This window comes from Myotis myotis, unplaced genomic scaffold (assembly GCF_014108235.1).
Source record: "Myotis myotis isolate mMyoMyo1 unplaced genomic scaffold, mMyoMyo1.p scaffold_m19_p_17, whole genome shotgun sequence".
In the NCBI taxonomy this organism is placed as follows: domain Eukaryota; kingdom Metazoa; phylum Chordata; class Mammalia; order Chiroptera; family Vespertilionidae; genus Myotis; species Myotis myotis.
The window spans coordinates 15,120,068-15,140,021 of NW_023416321.1; the positions used below are offsets into that span (position 1 = coordinate 15,120,068).

The following is a 19,954-nucleotide window of genomic DNA, read 5'->3' on the forward strand; positions in this document are numbered from 1 at the left end:
GGGGTTTGCAACCCCACACCCTCCTCAGCCCCGCTTCTTCCCCCCATCCACCCCCACCTTTGAGGGCCAGATGTTCCCTTTCCTGTAACTTGGAACTATTATTCTCCCAAGGAAATCCCCACCCCCAGCCCTTCAGCTTCCCAAGCAGCATTCCTTGGCCAGCACTGTCCTCCTTTTTCTCTCTCCTTCATTGCTAATTTCCTTGGACAGAATCCTTAATATTCTCTGGGGAATTCTAGTTACTTCAAAAGTCACATAGAAGAAATTCAAATATAAATCTTGTAATATTTTTTATAAATTGCACATAATATCTATTCTTTAAAATATATTTTTATTGATTTCAGAGAGGAAGAGAGAGGGAGAGAGAAATAGAAACATCAAAGATGAGAGTGAATCATTGATTGGCTGCCTCCTGCACACCCCACGCTGGGGATTGAGCCTACAACCCAAGCATGTGCCCTAACCCACAAATGAACCATGACCTCCTGGTTCATAGGTTGACATTCAACCACTGAGCAATGCCGGCCGGGCCATACCATCTATTTTTACAAACTTCAATCTGTTCTTCCATTTCAATGCACCTGATGAAAAAACATCTGGTATAATGGTCACTAAATGTGAACACTAGCTATTTCGGAGTGGTAGGATTTGTGGTGTTTTTGCCTGATTATTTTTTTAAAATATATTTTTATTTATTGGAGCTGCTGGTAGACCACAAGGCTCTGGACCCTGTCTGATGGACCATCCAGAAGGTGTTCTTTCTAAGAGTCTGGCTCAGCTGGAGAGTCTGCCCCAGGCTGATGGTCTCCTCCACCACTGCCGCTCACAGAAACATCAATGATGAGGAAGAATCATTGATCGGTCTCCTCCTGCACGCCCCACTGGAGATCAAGCCGGCAACCCAGGCAGGTGTCCTGACTAGACTCTAACCCTGACCTCCTGGTTCATAGTTCAACACTCAACCACTGAGCCACGTTGGCCCGGCTTACTTGAATATTTTAATAATAATATCATTTGTATAAATTCATCATTTAAAAAAAAAGACACTGGAAATATGAATTAACTAAAAGGATACATGAAGGTTTAGTGTGGGAAGGGGCTGTTTCCTCTGAAACATTAAGAGGGTAGAAGTCAGGGGAGCAGGAATTGGGAATAGAGAGTAAGGTACATATGTCTTAGAACCCACCCACCCTACCTCTGTGTCCCACCACACCCTTGGGGTTAAAAGTCTTGATAAGAGAAAGGGGGCAAGTCTGGAACACAGGCTGCCAGGTGGGGGATGCAGGCTACAGGGTTGACTTGGCAGAGCCCAGCATCCTGGCCCTTCTCAAAGTAGACACTGCCAGGGGAGAAGATGGAGGGGTCCTCATCAAAGAAGTTATAGGGTCGAAGCAAGAAGCCAACTCTGTTCCCCACAGTAACTGTGTTGGGGACATCCTCAGCATGGGGGATGTGCAGGAAGCTGGCTGTAACCCAGGCCACCAGGTCCTGCAGGAAGAGGGAGGAGCTGGAGGACTTTGGAGGTAAGACCCAGAGAACCACCCCTTAGCCACAATCCCCGCCCTCCAGCCTTAACCCTGCTTCCACCTCCTCCCAGCCCCAGGTCCACAAAACGTGGTGATCTATGTAGGGTGGTCAATATCCCAGAACTAATCACACCCCAGGAGGGATGACCCATGTTGGTCATCAGAGAACTCCTTGACTCCTGAATCTGAACCCTGGAAACACACCATCCCTCCAATCTAGGGCCAGGTGTTGGGCAGCCAAGACACCAGATATAGAAGAGCCCCTCTTCTCTGTCTCTAGATCTACCAACCTCTCCTAAGAGAGTCTCATTGTTGATGAAATCAGCAAAGGCAATAGTGGGTGTCCAGATGTCATTCTGGTAATAGATGCTGCTGCTCTGTGACTCCTCCTCTTTCCTCCGGGTCACCGCGAGCTGGTATCTGACCAGGAATGTCATAAGAAGGTGGAGTAAGACAATGTCAAAGACCTTTCCTGTCCCAGAAATCTTTGGGATCAGATTCAGTCTGAGACCATCTCCCATCCCATATCTATTTGGATCTGAGAGGGGGTACAGGGGTGGATAGTAAGCCAAGAACAGTGAGTTGGGGTCTCCAAGAGCTGGGATGGGGAAGGGGACCAGTCCTTCCCTACCACCCAGTGCCCAGGGCCCTCCTCACCTCCCCCAGCTGAGGGCCTTCTCCATGTCACTCTCCAGGGGCATGTGTATGCCGAGGGGGCTGTGGATCTGGATTCGGTACCCACGCTGGTGACCCCAGGTATTAGTCTGGTTGCCAGCCAGGTAAATGTAGCGAGGAAGGGGATTTCCCAAGGAAAAGGCTGTCAGGTCCTCCCTTCCCAGGACCTGTCGAGTCAGCTGTGGACGCTGAAGTTGGTGCTCTGGACTCCAAGGGGCTGCCACAGGTTTAAACACCACGTCTTCAGCTACCACCCAGTTTTTCAGCCCTGCCAGGGTGAGGGGAGGGAGAGGAGTTCCATACCAGGTAAGACAGGCCCTCATCGCCCCCGCCATGAACACTGCACCGGCCTGACAAAGGGCAGAGGAACTCATCTGAGAGCCAGCAGCTCTAGACTGGGGAGCTAGCCCATCTTCTTCAACCCTGCCCTGTCCAGCACAGTCACTGCCAGTCACAATGGCTATTTGCATTTAAATTAAAAATTCAGTTCCTCAGTCACACTAGTGCTCAAAAGCCACCTGTGGCTAGTGGCTAATGTATTGGACAATGATAGAACATTTCCATTACTGCGGAAAGTTCTAGTAGCACTGGTCTACCCTTGGACAAATTATTTGCTGCTTTGATTCTCATTTTCCGAATCTCTACACTGGACATAATAAAAGCTGTTCTATGGTTGAGCTCTGTAAATAGAAAAACACACGCAGGTGGCTAGTAACTATGAAAGGGACATTTGTCTTGGAGAAGCTGCCTGGAAAAACCCAATCCCCTTCCATGGTGCTCTGCACACCCCTCTCAGCTCTGAGAATTTGCTTTCTTTCTCTCAACAAGATGGGGACCACTTTCAGTGTTTTTCAGAAGTGAACAGATTTATGTCCTTAGATTGTCTGAGAACTCCTTGGAACTCTATTGCATTGATCACCTGAACTCATCACTGCACACACTCGGCACCTGATCACATACTTGGACTCAGTTACTTTAAACAGGACCTATATGAAGACAGCTGGCTCAGGGGGGCACTCTACTAAGGCCGGTGCCTCTGCTGATCGTCTTGTACACAGGGGGCCTGACACAGCCTCCAGCACCAACCTGGGCTGTACCCACTAGAGACCCAATAAATGTTACTTGATTTTACTTCCTGACAAGACTCTTTGATACCAAAAATGCTGGCAAAACTTCAAATCAGAAAAGTCATATTCTAAATATGTTAAAGGATTGTTAATATGCCATTTCAACCATGCTATTTTCTTAATTCTTCCTCCCCTCTGCCTCCACATCACCCCCACAGCCCCCCTCCCCCACCCCCGCCACACACACACAGTCTTTATACCCAGAATAAGAAAATGTTTCCCAAGAAATATCCTTAGTTATAGCACATTATACTTGGATAATCACTTTGTCTCCTCTCCACCCACCCTCAGCTTCCCTAACTGTAAAATGGAGAGGGTCTGGTGGATTTCTAATTTTCTTTCTGGGTCTAATTGTCTGATTTGGTAAGTTGGTTATTGTCTGTCCCCAACAAAACGTGTCAGGAGCAGCAAGTCCTCTTTGTGCTCTGAGCCCTACTTGAGAACTCCCTCGCAGCAAGCCTACTATGTGCTTGCCATGAGCCCATTGTGATGACATGTGCTGACAGGAATGGGATGCCCCCACCCCCAGGATGGGGCCACTATCCTGTATCCCCAGTTGTCTGAAATCCTGTGGAGCAACTCCCAGCTAGTACCCGCCTTCTCGTGCCCCTGGACCACCTCTGCTCTGAAGACCGCTTGAGATGGGCTGCTTCCTGCCTCTGCTCAGGTCCCTGCTTTCCCCTCCTCCACGGACTCGGAATGAGGAAGAACGCAGAGAGCCCCAACTCTGGTCCCATTCAGCCTTAGGGCAATTCACCACGCACACTGTCACTCAAAGTTAAGGTAGACAGGCACAGCCTTTACATTAAACTCATTTCACAATGGCAGCAAGTCAGAGGGGCTGGGTGATCGGAGCTTGGCGAAGGAACCCTCTCTCCCTTCTGCCACACTCGGTAAGCCCAGTACTTCAGACTGACTACAGCTGAAAACCCTTAAGTCAGTCTGTGCTCTGTTGCCACAATGAATGTGGAGCCGGAATGCTACTCTACTTCTCAGGCTTGATCTGGGGGTGGGGAGTCTGTTCCCTCTGTCCCGCCCCAACTCTCAATTTTAATTCCCTGAGCACTCACCTGCTACATCCAGGTCCAGCTTGAAGTGGAAGGCATGCGTGTGCACCGTCCCCAGCACTCGTTCCCCCACACGGTTCCCAAAGAGGAGGCTTTCCTCTCCCCCACTCAGGAAAGCTGTGTTGACAAAGCCTGTGGCATGGACCCGCCCTTCAAGCGCCCCATTTGGGTAAAATACAAAGTCCCAAATGTAGTCATAGTTGCCTACAGTTGACACAGACCTGACTACAAGAGCTGAGCTGGCCAAACCACCGTAGAAATGACTCTGAAGGTGATTATAGTGCCTTCGAAGGGGTAGTCCTTGGGCCTCCTCAAATATACACACAGCCCCTGGGAGCAGCTGGACGGTCCCTTTGTTTACTAATACATGGATGTCCACCATTGTAGATTGATAGGGGCAGTCCACACCTCGCACCAAGCCCCGGCTGTTTCGGCCAAGTCCATAGCTGCTATCCAAGTATCGGGTCATCATTGTCTTGGGTGAATCAGCACCATAGATAGACACACACTCCTGGACACTGACTTCATAGGCCACTCGCTCACCCTGGAATCGAACGTCAAAAATCCTCATGCCACTAAACACCCCATGACCAAAAGTAAATGTCCAGAGGGAAGACATCACCAGGTTCCCTTGTACACTGAATTGGGAGCCCTGGGGTGAGAACTGAAGAGGTGGAAGAGGACCTGGGGGCACCCGAGACCTCAGGGATGAAGCCCCATTTGGCAGGGGCAGAGGAACTCTAACCACTTCCAGCCGGCCAGCCTTAAACTCCCATTCCAACTGGCTCAAGTCTGCATAGTAGCGCCCAAGGTAGAAGACCTTCTGGACAGCCCAGCGGGTAGGGTCCAAGGCCCTGTGGTCCAGCAGTAGCTCCAGCCCCACTGGATGTAGGAAAAACCCAACACCTGAGATGTTATGGTGGAGGGCTATCCAGGTAGTACGGTCTCCTGAGCGCAAGCTATTAGGAGTGGCCTGCAGAGGTGCCAAGGTGGAGCCATTGTAGTTGAAGACCGAAGCAAGGAAGACTGGTGCCTTGGGTAGCTCCACCTCTTTCAAATGCTTCCATATCTGGGCAAACTCAGTTCCCAGCATGGGACGTCGGTGATAGGGCAGAGGGCCCCCATGACGCTCCACAGTCACATCCCGCATGTAGGAGGGGTGTGGCAGTGGTCCCACCACCAGCTCACTCACGTTGGGCTGGGGTTGTCCGCCAAAGAAGACGATGGCCAGTGCTTCCCGGGCAGGTGGGGGGCTCCCCCTGTCCAGGTGTGCCAGGGCTGCAGCCTTGGGAGGCAGCTGCAGCTCCACCGAGAAGATGCAGTTGTCTGATGGGAGGGCCTGGGCTGCATCCACCAGGCCTGGCCCCAGCTGCTGGGTCAGAAAGCTCATCACAGCTGTCAGCTCTTCTGGGCTCAGGTCTGCAAACAGCTGGCTCTGGCCAGGCTGTGTCCAGTGCTGGGCACTGTGGGACACAGAGGGGCAGCGGGAAGGCTGGCTGGAACCCCCCTGGCTGGACAGCAAGACATAGGCCAGGGCAAAGATGGTAATAAGGGACAGTGCCAGGAACACGAGGACTACCTTGACATTCATGGTGAATGCTGCGAGTTGAAAGAGAGTCCTACCAGCTGCTTCTTCCAGTTACTGACATCAAATCAGGGTTTATATTCAGTAGGATGGATAGGAATGGAGAAAACTCCACCCTGTGGGTTGAACAGGAAATTTCTGACCTTGATTTATATAATTCTGTTCCAATTTTCTGTTCTGTGGTTTGGCCCAAAGCACTACTTCCATGTGCATGGCATCTCCCCTGCCCCTGAACTACTGGCAGCATGATTTCCATCATTTAGACCAGATTAGAGGGCATTTGAAGTACCGCTGAACTGCACCTTCCACTCAAAACGGGTCTGAAGAAGAATGCAAATCCCGGATGCCCAATCAAGCCCTGTGTGCTGAACGCAGGCACCAACACTGTCCGTTTCCACCCTCTGGGCAGGCAGTATCCCCCAATATTTCCAGGATCCACTACCTAGTTCAGCAGTAAGCACTGTGCTCAGCCAGCTGCCTAAGGTCAAGCCCCTGATCTGTAGTCTCAGGCCTCTTCCACCTAGTTCGTGAGAAAGGAAGAGTGAAGGCCTGAGCTTAGCAGTCAGATTCCCAGGTCCCGAAGCTGTGACCTCAGGGGAGGTACATATCATGAGTCTATGCCCTCACTTATAAATGGATAAAACTACCTTATAGATTCATGAAGATTAAATGTGATCATGCATATAAAGTGCTTAGCAGAGCTCAACACAGGATAGGCATTCAAAACCTTTTACCTACTGATTATTTCTGAAACAGAAGAGAGCAGATGTTCCTCCAGTGTTTAAGACCTTAAATCTCTTTTTGCAGAGACAATGAGGGAATCACTGGATACCAGAAGGCTACTTTACAAGGTGGAAGTTGAGGAAACTTTATTTCAGAGGGAGGTAGAGTCCTAGGCAGCCCTCCAAGTCATTTGAAAACCAAAACCAAGAGCCCCTGGCATCTCCTTAAGAAATTTAAGACATTATTCTGAGGGGAGAATTAGTATAAGGTAATGAGAATGACACGGTAGGGTGCGCCTTGAACCAGGTGATTCCCACGTGGAACTAGAGCAGCCTCTACTGGCAGTTCATGGGTATCACTGGGGAAGGAAGGATCTGGGATCTTGTTGAGGGCTGGGACAGAAGGCAGCTGAGATTTGGGAAGAGCTCTCTTTCACATAATTCAGGCTTAATACAAATGAAGGACCCACCTTTGCCTCTTGTAGGCCGAAACCTCAATCTTTCCATTATTCCAGAAAAAAAGAGGAAGCATAATTGGTATAAAAACACCCAATAGGATGGTTGGTGGTATATGTGGGGGTGGGTATCCCCATGCGCACGCATATGAGTATGGGTACGTCCCTAGCCACCAGAGCATCTCACCAAGGTCTGCGGCTTTAGAAAGAGGTCAAAGTACCTGTATTTTTAATAATTTCTTGACATGGTAAAAGAATTTTACATTACGATCCAAGGGTGGTGGGGTGAGGAGAAGGGGCAGCAGAACAATCCAACAAACAAAAAGGGAAACAGAAATGCATGGTGGAAGGGATTTGAAGGGTGGGTAGGGGCATTGCCCAACTAAAATGCAATTGGTTTGTTACTGAGTACTATTCATGGGAAGACAGCATCCTGACTCCTCTATACAGTATATTGGGAGTAAAAATGATGCATCCAGGTGGAAATATGACTAGGGGTTGGAAGACAGACAGGGGAAGAATAAGTCAGAAATAGACACTGAGAGAGTCACTGGCTGGCTGGCTGCAAATACTGACTCTCCAATAGTGATAGAATAAAAAAGTGGGGGATATCTCTGGAAGATTTGAGATAGGGGGTAACTCTTCTATGGTTTTGACTTGCCCAGCATATTTCCACATACACATGTGTACACACTTGTGTTTGCATGCACACGTAGACCACATAAGTGACTGCTTTCCCTGGAAGCACAATACTATAAATAAGAGAAATATTTTTCCCAAAGGAAAAGTCCAGGAGGAGCAGCAGCAGCTGGTCCTCACAACTGAAGACACCCCCACCCCAAATGACAACTGGTCTGGAAAGAGGCAGTCAGGAGTCAGAGGGACTGGCCTTTGCAATAATGCCCAAAGGACCTGAGTCACAGAGAAAGGAGCCTTCCCCAATCCCTCTGCTTCTCGCCTCTTGGTTCTCCTCCAACTCAGTAGCCTCTGGGTACCAAGAGGCTACAATATCAGGAGACGATGGGCCCCGGTGGATGATGACTGAGACAACTATCACCTCCTGACTGTGTGTGTGTGTGTGTGTGTGTGTGTGTGTGTGTGTGTGTAACAGGGTTTTTTCGGGGGGCCGGGGGGAGTGTCAGGTAACAGAGTAGGAAGGCAGATGTGTGCATGTCTGTATGTGTGTGTCTATCATGCACATAAGTGTATGTGAAAATTCTACTTATAAAAACATCTAAAGGACTTAGGGACTTAGCCAAAGTCTGTGGTGTTTCTTGCCATGTATGTAGATGGAAAACCTGAAGTCATCACCAGGACAACTGGGACAGGGAGGATCCAATATCCCACACTGGCAAGAGACACTACCCTTATATCAGAAGAGAGGAGCTAGTCTCCCTGACCCCAGATCTTAGAAAAAAACAAAAACCTAGCACTTTCCTTTTAGTTCCCTCAGCTCCTAACGAACTAATCATCAAAAGGAAAAAAAACAACACAAAGCCCAAGACAAAGAAGGGGGTGGGGAAAGAAAACACAAGTATTCTGGTGCCAATATCTTGTGCACACAAACCTGGAGTTCTCCAGAAATTAGAACAGCTCAGGTGTGGGGTATTAGGGAAGGAAATAGAAGAGTTCCTGAGGCCTGAAAAAAGAGGTAAACACGTCACAGAACTACATGAGAGTTTCATTAGACTAACTAAAAACAGAGAGAGGTGTGATTACTATTTCCAGCCAGCTTCCCCATCACGATAGTCATGTAACAAACCAAGGCAATGTCGGTCTTGAGCCAGACTCACAGAGTCCCCTGGCCCTGGCCCTGGCCTCAGTACAGTGTCTCTGCATTGCTGCTCCGGGGCCGTTTGATCTTCTCAATATTTTTCAGGATCATGTCATGTAGGGTGACCTGGGAGAAGAGAGATCAGAGAATCACACATCTGTTCAGCCCCTACCTCAAAAAGAAAAGATCCCTCCCAACCGATTACCCAAGTAATCATTTACATAATCCCATTCTCACTCATTTGATCCTGAAATCAAGGTGGTTGCTCTCCCTCTCTTATGCCCCTAAACTAGGTATACTGGGTATTTCCAAGTTCCCGAGTGTCTAATAATAATTAACATTTGTTGAACACTTAAGAAGTGCACTGGGTCCTTTAATGTATTATCTCACTAATTTTTTAAAACCATCTTTGTGCAGTAGATACTCTAATATAAGTTTCATTTTAGAGATGAAGAAACCTTGAAGTCTGAGGTTAAACAACTCGCCCAAGGCCACACATTACCAGTAGAGTTGATTCCAAACCTAAGTCTGCCTGACTCTAACAACTTCATCTTCACCTCTCTATTATATTGCACTCCCTCTCATCCAGGTGGAAAGGAAGATGCCCAGCTATATACCCTCAACTCCATAGTTCTCAACACTTGGTTGATAAGCAGAACTTGTTTTATTAACTTTACCTCCGTCCCCGATCTCGACTCACAGAGAGTGGCAAGAAATTTATCACCAGAACTAAGAAGAGCCAGGGCAACTGTTGGCAGGGATTGAGGTTACTTACATATTGATTCCTTAGTTCTGATATGATGAGACGGAGGCTGATATATTCTTTCTCATCAATCTCTGTCACGGTTCGGCGATAGTCCTCCTGAAAGAAGGGGCAGAGGAAAAGCTTGTTCCCAAGGCCCAACTATCCACAGTCAGCTCTTCCCCAGCAACAGTCACTCCTCCCTACCCTACCACTTCCACCCTCAGGCCACCAAACCCTTACTTACCACATGGGGATATTTAGCTATTTTAGAAACCAATTTGGCTCTCGTAATATAATATCTGAAAGGAGACAAAAGAAGAGGAAGCTGCAGGAGACCCTGGACAGTGCTTACCACCTCACCAGCCCCCAATTCCTGGGCCAAGCCCAAGCAGCCCTACCTAGAAATCTGGTCCAGATAAGACGCAGCTTCACTCTCAACAGTCCTTAGTTCTGCAACTGTCTCCTCCTGAAAAACAAACAAACAAACGAAAAACACGGTGAGTCACAATCGCTCCCACACCACTCCGCAGCAGACCAAAGATACAGGAAAAGCAAACAAAGCGGGGGAGGTAAGCGTCTCTCCAGCCCCCCCTTCCAGTGTGCAATTACCTGAATGGACACCCCAAAGTTGTTCCCATCTTCTATCCTAGGGATCAGGAGCTGTACCCACATTTTGACCTGCAGGGTAAAAAGACCAAAATATATGTGAGGACCAAGGCTTGAGGAACACGGCTTTTTCTACTGATGCCATGAAGTATAAATTCATGCTGCTGGGGCCAGATGCCAGGAGCACAGGAGCCAAGATACTTAGTCTGCCAACACCCACATCACCTCCATGCCTCCAGCCCCACCATCCATGATTTTTCATAGTTCAAGCCGGGCTGTTTGAAGTCAGCCCATACGTCACTAGCCCCTGCCTCACCGTGTTGCATTTCTCAATCAGCAGCCGGATCTCAGGTTTCACTTTCTCAATAATGTCCACCAGTTGCTGGTTGCTTTTTAGCATCCCATTGGGCATCACAAACACCTTGGTTCCTGGCAAGGACATGAAGAAGGCCAAATGATTGGGGTGGGGGCCAGGACATAGCACCCTCCACCCTTCCCTCTTCTTCCCAGATTCATGAGATGCTATGACCTCTGCCTTTTATCTGTCACAACAAACACTGACACCACCAACAGAACCGAAGAGAATATATGGATTAACAAATGAGTGTCTAAAATATGCCCAAAGTCTAAAGAATAAGGAAATTAAAATATGCTCTAAAGCCTGAGTGTACCAACTATTATTAAAGAGAAAAAAATAACATGGAACTGGGACTTCTGTGAAAAATCTGCAATTGGCAGTAACCCCCAAGTCCTTTCCTTTGGCCAGTTTACATTAAGTTAAACCTCCCTTCTTACTGGAAAGTTAGGTTCAGGGTGCTAAAGAATGACCACATTTGGAAGATTTGAGAATGCTAACTTTGGGAATAAAATCAGATCCTGCTTCCAGGCCAGAACACTAGATCCATCTGCTTCTCAAGGCTGTAAGCCAGAGGGTAGATGGGGTGGGGTGGCTCTTACCTTGAAAGGCCTCTTCACACTCATCCAACCTTCGCTTTTTGTAAGTGGGCTAAGGAAACAGACAGAAATTAGCCTGCTCTCAACATTCCCATCCCTATCACAAGTTATACTTTAAACAAGTTTAATCCCTTCTTTGACACCATAGGTTATCCTATATAATAAAAGGCTAATATGCAAATCGACCAAACTGCAGAAAAACCGGTCACTATGACGTGCACTGACCACCAGGGGGAAAGCGCTCAACGCAGGAGCTGCCCCCTGGTGGTCAGTGTGCTCCCACAAGGGGAGTGCCGCTCAGCCAAAAGCTGGGCTCAAGGCTGGTGAGCGCAGCACTAAGGATGCCCGACTGCCGGCTTAGGCCCGCTCCCTGCAAGGACATCCCCAGAGGGCTCCCGGACTGCGAGAGGGCGCACCGGGCCTCTAGTTTTATTATTTTGTGCAAGTTACTAAGTACATACAAGGCTTTAAGAAAAGGTTCTTGCTAGAAAGCAAGTTACATTCTAGTTGTAAGACCAACCTTTCAAGAAATACAACACATTAAGCAACTAGAGAGGGATAGCCAGAGATTCTCAATCCTTTCCATCTCATGGCACACAAAAACTACTAAAATTCTGTGGCACACCAAAAATATATTTTTTGCCTATCTGACCAAAACAAGGCATAATTTTGATTCATTCACACTGGATGCCATTGTTGTGTTGGCTGTGTCTTTTTTTTTATCTGACAATCTCAGGGGAAAGAGGCCAGTGCCCCTGACTAAATAGTGAGGAATTGCATGTCTCAAAAATTCTTACAGTACATCAGTTGAAACTGGCTGCTATAAACCATAGGAAAAAAGAACCTTTCAATATAGGGTAATTAAGGGAATATACATAAATCTGCTGGTTCCACAAAGAAACACAATATTCAATCAACAAACACATATTTAGCACCTGTTACGTACCAGAAACAATGCTAGGTGCTGGGAATACAAAGACGATTAAGACAGTTTCTGCTTTCCAGAACCAACAAGTTCTAACAAGGAGACAATAATGTAGACAAAGAACAATGCAGCGTCATCAGTGCTTCAGAATATGAACATTAATTGATAAGGACTAGGTAATGAAGATGCACAGCAAACACAGGGGCTGCAGTTACAGATCAAGAAGAACAACTCATTCAATAACAAGACTCAAGACATTGAAACATGGAACAGATAAGAAAGTCTTGCTGAGAGCCATGGAAACAGACCAAGATAACCTAAGGGAGCCTGTGGCTATTAAAACTCACTCTCACACAGAGTAGCATTGGCAAATTCACCTCATGCTATAAATGAAAATCAGGATCTAAAGGGGGGTGGTGTATTGGAGTCATCATGTCTGTAAGAATCCTCATTCCCAGATCCAAATCCTACTGTCTCCTTTGTACATATTCAAACTGACCAGGGAAGAGAGGACAGAGAACCTATTGCTACAGAAGACAAAGATAAATATAGGACACTTACACCATCCAGTCCATCGTGGCTATTGGTGAGAAGAATGGGGTCAGGGACAGGGAGATTCATGTCTGAGTGGATCTGAGTTAGGTCATGAATGTTTAGAATTGGTTCCTGAAAAAGAGACGCCCACCCCCCCAAACATTAGTCTTTTCAAGATGAACAAGTAAATATTTCATGTGAAGGGCAAGATATGAGAGTGCTTTACAGTACCAAACAAAATGGAACCAACACATGATTTGTCCCATTTGACAGAAAGATCAGGCCCGCCCCCCCCCCCCCAAAAAAAAAAATTGGGAAAGATGAGGAAAAGGGTCTCTCACCTTCAAAAAACTATCAAGTTCTAACAGCTTCTTTGGGAAAAAATTTGCCACCAAGTCTTCTGCCTAAAGATGAGAAGAAATGCATTAAAATTGTGGGACGGTCTCTCTCAGCAGTTATCTCCCCTTTGGGAAACTCCCGATTATTAACCAACACTCGTTTTGCTATTTATTTCACTCACCTCACTTGTGATCCGCTCCCTGAAAGAATCAACCTAAAATTAACAAAGAGCAATTCAGTAAGAGCAAGTCAGTACCTGGCAACAGAGGTTAAGGGCAGGACAGGGAAACCCAAATCCAGCTGTCTCTCCCTCACCTTGTAATGGTAGTGAGAAGCGGAGAGGCCCCCGGACTGCAAGTACTTTATTTTTTTGAGGACCCATTTCTCCATCTCAGGAGAGGGAAGCGGGGCTGGAGGGCAGCCCCCACCTGTCTTCCCTCTCTCCCTCCCTGTGTGTGAGGCGGTCTGAGTGTGTGAGCAGACGAAAGGCCGGTAGATGGGGGAGGTGTGAGCTCACAAACGTGCCCGCCGACTCCCTTCCAGACCTGACCTAAGATGCGAGGCAGGCCTGACTCCAAGGACAGCGGCAGCGTCCGGAGGCGGGGCTGGGGAACTTCCAGCTGTCACTAGCCTCAAGCACGGAGTCCACCACGTGTCCGCGGGGCTCTCCATCACCAGACAAGGGGCGGAAAGCCATCCTATATGATCCTCTCCCCGGATGCGGTCTCCGGGAGGAGGGGGGGGGCTGGGCTGAGCTGAGCGGAAGCTCAGAGCTGGTGTCCCCAGGGAGACAAAGACGCCATGGGGAGTAGGGAGCCGGTCAGAGTGCTCCGAGATCGAAGCGAGGGGTAAGGAAGCCCGGGCCGGTGTCGCTACCTTGAGCTTCACTTCCTGATCCACCTTCAGCAACGAGGCCATGGCCGGGCAGGGCCGTGTTCGCTCCGCTGGAGACCGGAGGCGCTGTGGGCTCCGGGGAGGGGGTCAGAGGGACGGGAGTTATTTCGGCGGCTCTCGGGACGCGGCTGCCTTCGCTGGCTCACGGACTGCTCACTTGCTCGCTCGCTCCCTCCCTCTGTGCCGCCTGCCCGCCCGCCCGCCTGCTGCCTGCTGCTGGATGCCTGCTTGCACTATCGCTTGCCCTCCCGGCTTTCGCCGCTCACGCCGGAAGTTGCGTCACAGCCAGGCGCCGGGACTCCTGCGTGGATGCGCGCGTGCTTTGCGCAGCCGCACTGAGGTTTGGCTGGCGACGCTCCTTCCAGGCTCGTAGCTCCCGGGTGCCAGTGCTGGGTAAGAGGAGAGTTCGAGGGAGGGTGGCGGAGGTTGGCTTACTGAGAACGGAGTCCCGGAGAGACTCGGGAGCTGTGTGACTCTCTGCTGGCTCGGCACTAGCCTTCGCCGAAGGAACCTAAGGAGCTCTGCAGTTTGGAGGACCGGACCGACGGCGGCGTCGCGCCCCGGTGACGTCAGACCGAGGAAGCTGGCGGCCCCGGCTGTGAGTTCAGGGATCTGGTCTACGATTCCTGCTGCCTCCTCCCGTTGGCCGCAGAAGCTCTAGTGCTGTGCTCGAGCCAGAGAGAGGACAAGGTGTGTTGTACCAGGTTCCCCACCGTTCTCCGTCATTTACTCATACTCTTTCAGACATTGGAGATCCGCTGCCTGATGGGCAGAGTGACCCCCAGAGTGGGGTCGGCTCCACAGTGAATCCTGGAACAGAACCCAGGTCCCCTGACTTCTAGGACAACGCTGTATCCATTTTCCTAATGGGAGGCAAATATCATGCCTCCACTCACCCTCTTCTTTTTCTTTTTTCAGTTTGTCTGTTAACACTGGTTATTTCGCTAAATAAAATGAGTCAGGACACTGGGCTAGGCTCTGGGACAACACTGCCTCAGAGCCTAGAAATATGTCACTTAATGTAAGTTAAAATCTTCTAGTAGCCATATTAAAAAGTAAAACGGGTGAAGTTAATTTTAATTATATATTTAACCTCGTTTCGCCAAATATTTAAACACGTAATCAATCTTAAAAAATATTAATGAGATCATATACGTTCTTTTCTCATACCAAGTCTTCAAAATCCAGTATGAGTTTTACACTCACTGCACATCTCAATTCAGAGGAGCCACATTTGCAGTACTGAATAGCCACGTGTGACTAGTGGCTCCTGTATTGAACAGCACAGCTCTGGGATATCAAAGGTAAACAAAACTCAAATTCTCTGATCTCATGGGGATTAATACTGGGGAAAGACACCAGAAAGTAAACTGAAAAAATGACAAAATTTAATAAATGCTAGGAAACAAATGACTCATGAAGAGAATAGCATGGGTTTTATTGAAGACATTGAAAGACTAGTGAGCTGGGAGTGGGGTGGGGAGGATTGTTAGGAAACAAGTTGTATTAAGTGCAAAGGCAGGTCATCTGATTTATATTTTGGGGTCACTGCTACTGCTAAACGTTTATCCTGGTCAGGCCTCTATGCTAAGTGCAAGGGAAATGGGAATACGCAGTTAAATGAAGTGCAACTGACTATGTATGGCCTTTGGAATCAGGGAGAGACCTGGTTTTAAATCCCACCTCAGCTCTTTACTAACTGTGCTGTCTTGATAAAATTACTGAAATGCTGAGTCTCAATTCCCTCATCTGTCAAGTTTTACTTTAATCACTACTAACAAATATATATAATTCTGTAGGGTTGTGAGTACTGAAAATCATATATATTTCAAAGAACTAGCACAGTACCTGGTCACAAGGCAGACACTACATGCATAGTAGCTATTGTCAAATAAGCTACCTGTTAATGCTTAGCATGAAAAGGTTATTCTTTAAACTATGTAATAATCATCCCTGCTTTCAGACTCAAAAAAAGTCCTTTTCCATTATTCAAGACTACATATAACATAGCCTGTACTACCCTTCTTGCTCATTAACATCTGTTTCCCCCTTTTTCTTCTGTTTTCTTTTTTTTTAATCCTCACCCGAGTTATTGTTTACTGATTTTATAGAGACGGGAAGAGGGGGAAGGGAACATCCATTAGTGAGAGAAACATGGATCGGTTGCCTCCTATATGCACACCCACTGAGGATTGAACCCACAACCTAGGTATGTGCCCTGTCAGGGAATCAAACCAGCATCCTCTTTGTTCACTGGACGACACCCCAACCAACTGTCATCCCGCTGTTTATGACTATCTTTGTGTCTAAATTGCCCCTTTAAAAATTTTTAAAAATTGATTTTTAGAGAGAGAGAGAATATCCATTTTTTGTTCCACTTATTAATGCATTCATTGGTTGATTCTTGTTTATGCCCTGACCAAGAATCAAACCAGTGACCTCTTGGTGCATGGAACGTCACTCAACCAATTGAGCCATACCGGCCAGGGCCAAATTACCCCTTTTTATAAGAACATCAGTCATATTGGGTTAGAGCCCACCCTAAGGGCTTCATTAACTTGATCATCTTCAAAGACACTATTTCCAAATAAGGTCACATCACAGGTGCTGGGATTAGGACTTCAACATCTTTTGGGGGTACAAAATTCAACCTATAACATCTACCATTATCTACAATTATTCATTTGTTTATATTTCTCAAATTCTCTCCTCTAGAATATAAGCTATGAGAACAGTTCACCAATGTATCCTCCCAGACCTAGAAGAGTGATTGGTACATAGTAGGTCCTCAATAAATACTTGTTGAATTGATGACTTGGGGTATGTTCAGTATTCACAATCCCTTGAGCACTATACATACTGACTGTCATATATTCTGCAAGCAGCAGGGCACACAGAGAGTTTACTATGTGCCAGGCCTTGCTCTTTGTACCTCATATTAGATCATTTAATCATCACACTACCCTATGTGACATACACTATTATGCTCTGTTCAGAAACAAGAAAACAAGGCACAGAGTAATTGAATAACTTGCTCAAGGTCAGTGTTGGTGAATGATAAAGATAGGTTTGAACTCAGTCTACACTTTCAACCTCAGTTGTAATCTCTATGCACTCTTCCCCTAGAAACCCATTACATCTCTATGCCTTTCTGAGATGGTATTAGTGGCAGCCAAGCAGGAAGAAATGTAGGGCTATGAACCCACCACAGCAGGCCTCCCCTAGAGGGAGTCTCATGCTGAAAGATCCAAGAGAAAGAAGGGTTGTAAAGCTTATCTAATTAGCAATACCAGGAGGAAATCTAGTTCCTATGTTACATCTAATTATAGGAGGATCACCTACATTCAAAATAAGAAAGTCATTTCTAGAAGTGAGAACAACTTTCTAAGAAATATAAGTTACCAAGGCCCTGGCCAGTTAGGTTCAGTGGATAGAGCCTTGGCCTGTGGACTGAAGGGTCCTAGGTTTGATTCTGGTCAAGATTCGCATGCCTGGGTTGAAGGCTCGATGTCCAGTTAGGGGTGTGCAGGAGGCAGCTGATCAATGATTTTCATCATGGATGTTTCTATCTCTCCCTCTCCCTTCCTCTCTGAAATCAATAAAAATATATTTTAAGAAAAGAAATATGTCACCAAGGGGAAAAAAAAAGGCAGATTTGACCTCATAAGAATTTAAAACTCACACATCTGGGAAATACCTTAATAGACCAGTTATACAAATCAATGAAAATTATTAAGCAAAATATTACCTAACAGATAAATGGGCAAAGGATGCAAACGGAAAATTCACAAAAGGAGAACACCAACCCAATCTATACCAAATATGCCAATGAAAATAAGAGGGACATGCCTTCCTCCCGCCCCCTCATTCCTCAAATATATGATACCTAATACTGGCCAAGGCATCATGAAAGAGGCTCTCTCATACATTACTGGAGGCAGAATGTGATTATGTGCAACTGCTCTGGAAAACAGTTGCTAATGTTAATCAAGAGACATGAGAAAGCCATACTCTTTTCATCAGTAATTCCAATAGTGAGGCTTTATTATAAGAAAGCAGTCAGCTCTTCATTGCAACATTACTGTAATTACCAAAACTGGAAGCAATGGGAGTTTCCAGCAACAAAGAAATACATTGTTAGTGCACTTGATGTGCTGTGATGCAGCGATGACAATTACCTAAACTGTAAGCAACATGGAAAATTGTTCAGTATGTACTGTTAAATTTTAAAAGCAGGATACAAAAATTGCATATAAATTATAAATACAAATACAACCGTGTTAAAATAGGAAAAACATTTTAATGGAAAACAAAAGTAGTAGTGTGGTGAGATTATGGGTAATTTCATGACATTATTCCCCTAACTTCCTGTATTGTTAATATTGTATTTCTGTAAAAGTTTAATTTTCTGTAAATTAACCATAGGTATATTGTAAAAAAAAAACCGGTAAGAACAGATACTACACTTGATCTTAGCTAAAAGGCCGAGAAGCGATGGCATATTGTAAAAAAAAAATAAAAAATAAAAATCTAACAATACAAACTGAAGTAAAGTCTCTGTCCAATCTCCAGTGAAAGACACTGCTTGAGCATATCAAATATAACATAATGTCATATCATGCACCATATATAGTATGTTATGGTGTATGTTATGTACAAATGGAATCATATCACGTACACTGCCTATAACTTCTTATTTCAATTGACAATCATCTCTTGCCTCAATTCATGCGAAAACCTAGTAACTGGTTTTCCTGCTTCCACCCTTGCACTTCTTCAGACGACTCACAAAGTAGTCAACTGAATCAAATAAAACACAAGTTTATTTCATTCTTTTTAATAGTTGCATAGTATTCTGCTAATGAATTATACCATAATTTTTTAAGCAATCCCCTATGATACTAATTTATACTTCCAGCCAACAGTATTCTAGAGTTCCCCAAATGCTCATCAACAGTGGATATTATCAACTGGTTCAGCCTTTACCAATCTCATAAATGAGGAATGCCTCCTTGAAGTGTAATTTCAATTGTCTTAACTACAAGTGAAATGAAACATCTTTTTCTTTCTTTTTTTTTGTCGTTCAGCAACACCATCTTTACTCAAAAATATAAATATCTATGAAACATTTCAGAATATACTGCTGCCACCAAAGACAGCCTATACTTCTAAATAAAGTCCTAAATTAATATACAAATTTAAGCTTTAAAAATATTCTTTAAGAAAAAAAGGGTGGGATGAAGACTATCTGAGGAGTATGATCTAAAGAAAAGGTCCTTTGAGGTCTATGGATGCCCTAAGTAAAGTCTTTTTATTTCTTTATCAACCATTTGTTTCTGTGATCTGCTTTTTCATATGCTTTGCCCATTTCATACTGGCCTATTGGTAAATTTATTGATTGTATAGAATTATGCATTTAAAGGAAATTTGCCTTCTATTTTATGAGCTGAAACTTTTTTCCACGTTTTTCTTTTGTAATTTTTTTTTCAGTTCCAAAAGTTTTCATTTCTAAGGAGTAAAATTCAATATTCCCCTTTTTTGGCTTCTGATTTTCGTGTCCTTCTCCACTCCAGGATTATTAAAAATTTTCACACATGCTTTCATCTGGTACTTTTAATCATGCTTAAATTTGTGGATAACTACAAATCTCTTTTGGTGTAAGTAGTGAAGTAGAAGATTCAGCTCACTACTATCTACAAGGCTCTTAGGCCCCACTCATCCCTTATTAAGTAGATCATTTCCTCACTGATTTGAAAGACTAGCTTTATCACATACTAAATCCCCCTGTATATTTGGTCTATTTTTGAACTCTGTTCTGTTTCATTGATCTCTTTATTCCTGCATCAAGATAAAAATGTTTTAATTTTATATTTTATAACATCTTTATATGTTTCAATATCTGAAGTGCTCGACTTTCTCTAATTAATAATTGAAATTTTATTGTAATAAACGACCCAGGGCTTAGGAACAATAGAAGGTTACAGTTAAATTAGGTCATCGCAGTCTCTGGCTCTGTGCAAAGACCA

At 45.7% G+C, this 19,954-nt stretch overlaps 2 protein-coding genes and 1 pseudogene across 7 annotated transcripts; all 3 read right to left on the reverse strand.

The window, feature by feature from the left end:
* Positions 1-397: 397 nt before the first annotated feature.
* On the reverse strand, positions 398-7,496 carry AOC2 (amine oxidase copper containing 2). The gene is made up of 4 exons (XM_036339676.1): positions 4,399-7,496; positions 2,184-2,469; positions 1,817-1,946; positions 398-1,488 (listed from the first exon to the last, which is right to left on the reverse strand). The coding sequence occupies exons 1-4, from the start codon at positions 5,984-5,986 to the stop codon at positions 1,222-1,224; spliced, it is 2,271 nt and encodes a 756-aa protein (XP_036195569.1). The 5' UTR covers positions 5,987-7,496; the 3' UTR covers positions 398-1,221.
* A 1,321-nt stretch (positions 7,497-8,817) lies between these two features.
* On the reverse strand, positions 8,818-14,166 carry PSME3 (proteasome activator subunit 3). 6 transcript variants are annotated; one of them, XM_036339698.1, is made up of 12 exons: positions 13,911-14,166; positions 13,216-13,248; positions 13,037-13,099; positions 12,723-12,827; positions 12,183-12,200; positions 11,240-11,288; positions 10,599-10,711; positions 10,286-10,354; positions 10,075-10,142; positions 9,921-9,975; positions 9,707-9,793; positions 8,818-9,057 (listed from the first exon to the last, which is right to left on the reverse strand). In XM_036339698.1, the coding sequence occupies exons 1-12, from the start codon at positions 13,950-13,952 to the stop codon at positions 8,977-8,979; spliced, it is 783 nt and encodes a 260-aa protein (XP_036195591.1). In that variant the 5' UTR covers positions 13,953-14,166; the 3' UTR covers positions 8,818-8,976. The 6 variants fall into 6 exon arrangements, with proteins under 6 accessions (XP_036195591.1, XP_036195589.1, XP_036195592.1 ...); XM_036339696.1 differs by lacking the exon at positions 13,911-14,166 and adding an exon at positions 13,350-13,689; XM_036339699.1 differs by lacking the exon at positions 12,183-12,200 and having other exon boundaries at positions 13,911-14,161.
* Positions 14,167-18,322: 4,156 nt separating this feature from the next.
* Positions 18,323-18,424, reverse strand: LOC118672593 (annotated as a pseudogene).
* Positions 18,425-19,954: the final 1,530 nt, after the last annotated feature.